The sequence below is a fragment of the Spinacia oleracea genome, chromosome 4 (genome assembly GCF_020520425.1).
Source record: "Spinacia oleracea cultivar Varoflay chromosome 4, BTI_SOV_V1, whole genome shotgun sequence".
Lineage (NCBI taxonomy): Eukaryota > Viridiplantae > Streptophyta > Magnoliopsida > Caryophyllales > Amaranthaceae > Spinacia > Spinacia oleracea.
The window spans coordinates 99,813,266-99,817,098 of record NC_079490.1 but is presented as its reverse complement, the minus strand read 5'-3'; the positions used below and the strand labels follow the sequence as shown (position 1 = coordinate 99,817,098).

General features: G+C 39.4%; 1 protein-coding gene across 1 annotated transcript; it reads left to right on the top strand.

Annotated features, from left to right (window-relative positions):
• Nucleotides 1-2,078: 2,078 nt before the first annotated feature.
• LOC110801512 (uncharacterized) lies at nt 2,079-3,392 on the top strand. The gene has a single exon (XM_022006874.1). It carries the CDS (start codon nt 2,079-2,081, stop codon nt 3,390-3,392), a length of 1,314 nt encoding a protein of 437 aa, XP_021862566.1.
• Nucleotides 3,393-3,833: the final 441 nt, after the last annotated feature.

Here is a 3,833-nt window from a genome sequence, read left to right as displayed (position 1 = left end):
ATATTGAGCTACGAAGAAGAGAAAAGAAGATCGACTGAATGAGGAGAGAGAAAAGATTGAGTGAAACAAAATTAATTTGGGCTTGGGCCAATTCAAATATGTGAATGAAAAGGACTTAGAGAGAAAACTTTATCTTTTAGACTTGGTCCACAGTACTTTTAAGTGGACCAGGTTCATATAATAATTTTTTTTTTGGGTCGTTATATGGAAGATTCCTTCGGTTTAAAAGTGAGTCCAAATTTCTAGATATAGTGCAAATTGAAATTCAGTGAAAGATACATTTCAACGAAAAAAGAAATGGTCAAACATGGAAAACGTTGTCTTTAAACTTTCTTACCATATGTTACGACGAGGTCCATCCGGTCAATCTCGTTGATTGACATCTGGAATCAATCAAGATTTTTGTGATTGCTGCATAATCAATAACTTAGGTAAGAAACAAGTCTATAACCGCATATTAGGTAAAAAACAACAAAATAATACCCATATAACCCTGACGTGAAATTGTATTATTCCTTTGTTCTTTTTTAAATGACAATTTAACTTTTGAAACTATTCAATAATTTAACTATTAATTGTGATTTATGTTTAATAAAAAATTAGTCATGTGGGATCTTGTTATAATCGGCCCCTGATGTTATTAATTTCTACCAATTCTTCTTTTATTCATCAAAGCTTTCTTCGTTAACGTGAGTTAGCCCGCAGCGGTCTACCTAGATATACAAGGTTCTGCCATCACCACAGTTTTGTCTACCGCTACAGTCTCGGGTACCACCCGACTTATAGCCATCGAGTGTGGTCCGGCGGAAAAACAGAAGTCGTCCGTACCGCTCCGTGGGCTTCTTCTTTTTTCTGAGTCTGCTCGAAAGGTAACTCGAGGTAGTTGACTCCCTAAAGCTCGAAGTTGAGCTTAAGCGAGTCTTCCCCGGTCTTTCGACAACGGGAATGAAGTTCAAAACACTCTTTATAGCTATTAAGTCCTCCGGGGGATAGATTTATAATATCACTTTTTATAGTTTTTACTCATTGATAATTGAAAATATTAATGGTTGAAACATTGTGTTGATAAACGTGACCAAAAAATCGTGTCATCTAATAAAGAACGGATGAAGTTTTTGTTTAATACCAGTTTGCACCCCAAATATTCAAGCAGTCCCAAATTCTTATCTAAAGTTGGTGTACAATAAATATTGTACATCAGAGTAAAAATTAAGGTAAAATGTTTAATAGTTATCTCGGTATAATGTAAAAGTTACCTTTTTTTATACTTCTAATAGAAACTATCCATTTAAAATCATTATTAATGTATTAAAGTAATTAGGTACCCCTTTAAAATGTTTATCCATAAAAAAAAAATTAATAATGTTAAAATTAATCAAAACATATTAAAAATTAGAAGTACAATAAATTTACTGTACACCTTGTACGTACAAGACTTTTTGTGATAAATATATACGAAGTAATTTATACTCGGTCATTTTAAGTGTATGTTTAAATAACGATCTATTACTTAATCTAATTTCGTATGTTTAAATAACGAAATATTACTTAATCTAATCATCGAAATTGGCAATTTCTCAACATATGCTCCGTTTTAGTAGAATAATCTAATTTCGAATAATTGGTTCTTTAACTACTTTTTTTTTTAAAAAAAAGTTCTACAGGGTGACCTCTCATGTTAGAATTTTATACTTGGTACTTTTTTTTTTAACATTTTGTAATTTGTTTAGAAAATAGTAGAGGGCCATTTTAGAAAGGGTAGAAAACAAAAGTGTCCACCAAGTAAAAAATACTCCAAAAAAAGATGTCGTCACGAAAAATTACCCTTTTTGGTTTTCTCTAGAAAGATTCTACAAATTGGATGACCTTTTCCACTAAATTATGTATTCTTTAATAACAATAAGTTTACATAGACTATATTAAGTAGTAATTTTTATTGTACACTAAGTACTCCCTCCGTTCTCCCTTCCCATCAAGCAGTCTCCCTCGAAATAAGGGGAAAACTCTCTCAAAAATTAGGGCAAACTATCCCGAAATAAGGAAAACCCTAAACCCTACGTGGTTCTACTCCGGCAAGAATGGCCGACGAACTGGCGGTTATCTGCTCCAACCTACACCTAGAGGATGGCAAAGAGGATGTGGTGGACCTAGGGGCGGTAGTCTCAACGGAACATGATGAAAGGGTTTCTCTCATGCTTGTTGGGAAACTTGTGGCTGATAGGGGGTTTAATGTGGAGGCTTTCAAACGGACCATGACCCAGGCATGGTCGTTGGTGGGAAAGGTGATTATTCGTGGACTAGGATCAAACCGGTTTGTGTTTCAGTTCTTCCATTGGCGGGATAAAGAAAAGGTGCTAGCAGGGAGACCGTGGTGCTTCGAACAAAACCTCCTCCTCCTAAGCGAAATAACGGGTAAAGAGCAACCGGATGAGGTGGTGTTAACCCACTCCCCGTTCTGGATACACTTTGAAAATTTACCCTTTAACTGTCGGTCGGATGCACATGTAAAAGCGTTGGCGGCTAATATGGGGGAGATAATCGAGATCGAGGAAGATGTTTTGGGGATTGAGAAGGATAGGAGGGTGCGTGTATTGCTTGATGTAAGGAAACCGTTGCGACGCGTCCAGAGCATTATGAACAGGGAAGGGGTGCCAATGAAGGTTAAGATTAAATATGAACGCCTACCCTTTTTCTGTTTTATGTGTGGGGTGATGGGTCATGGGGAGAGAGATTGTTCTACTGTCTCTGAAGAGCAACAAAAGAAGGGACCAAGATGGGGGGTGGAGTTGAAGGCATCACCACGGAAAGGGCATATGAACAATAAGGAGGAAACAAAGGAGCTATATGCAGCAAGGAAGACCCTTTTTGTTACCAAGAGGGCAATGGAGAATGCCCCCAATACGGGGGAACATGCCAAGGCTGTAGAGAAAGGTGGAGAAAGCTCAAAAAGCGGGTCTGTGACAAAAGTGGATGTTCAGGAGGTAACGGGGGGCAAAGAGAAGGAGTCAAATCCTAAGGTGGATGAAAGGGGGATGACTGATGGTCGTGAGCAACCAAATACTGTATCCCAAGAAAGGGGAAAGGTGCCGAACACTATTACACTACATGAGGGCGCCCCGACGAACCTGCCTTTTGTGTTCTCTAGCGGTTCATCTTCCACATCCAGAACCAAGCTACGGAAAGTGAAGCTAACAAAGGAGGTAGGTAAAAGAAGAATGGCGGAGAGTAGTGGAGCAGTTAGTATAGACGTGGGGGAGAAAAGGAAAATAGAAGGGGGTGGAGTTGATGTAGAGATGGAGGAGTGTGAGGAGGGGAACATGAGAGTAAAGGTTTGTGTGTCTGAAGTAGGAGGTCATGTCGATGTCCAAGTAGCGGAGGTTGGGTTTGGCTAACTCCGCGAAGAGCAATGAAAACCTTGAGTTGGAACTGCAATGGGCTTGGCAACCCATTGTCAGTTAAAGCCCTCCAAGATTGGTGTTGGAGGGATAGGCCGGAGATGGTTTTTGTTATGGAGACGAAGATTGACGCTCAAAGACTCGAGTTGGTTAGAAACAGGTGCGGTTTTTCTAACGGTATTTGCTTAAGTAGTAATGGCAGGTCAGGAGGGTTGGGTTTTTGGTGGAGGAATGTGGAGGTAAATGTGTGTTCATACTCTATACATCACGTGGAGGCGGAAGTGTGTGAAGGGGAGAATGGACCAAAATGGAGAGCAGTAGGTGTGTATTGGTGGCCCGAGGCGGGAAATAAACATTTTACGTGGGAACTCATGAGGAACATCAAATCTCGTAGCTCGTTGCCTTTGCTCATGTTTGGCGACTTTAATGAAATTATGG

Bases quoted from the DNA above. Each gene is read 5' to 3' on its own strand.
- LOC110801512 (XM_022006874.1), top strand. From the start codon at position 2,079: ATGGCCGACGAACTGGCGGTTATCTGCTCCAACCTACACCTAGAGGAT.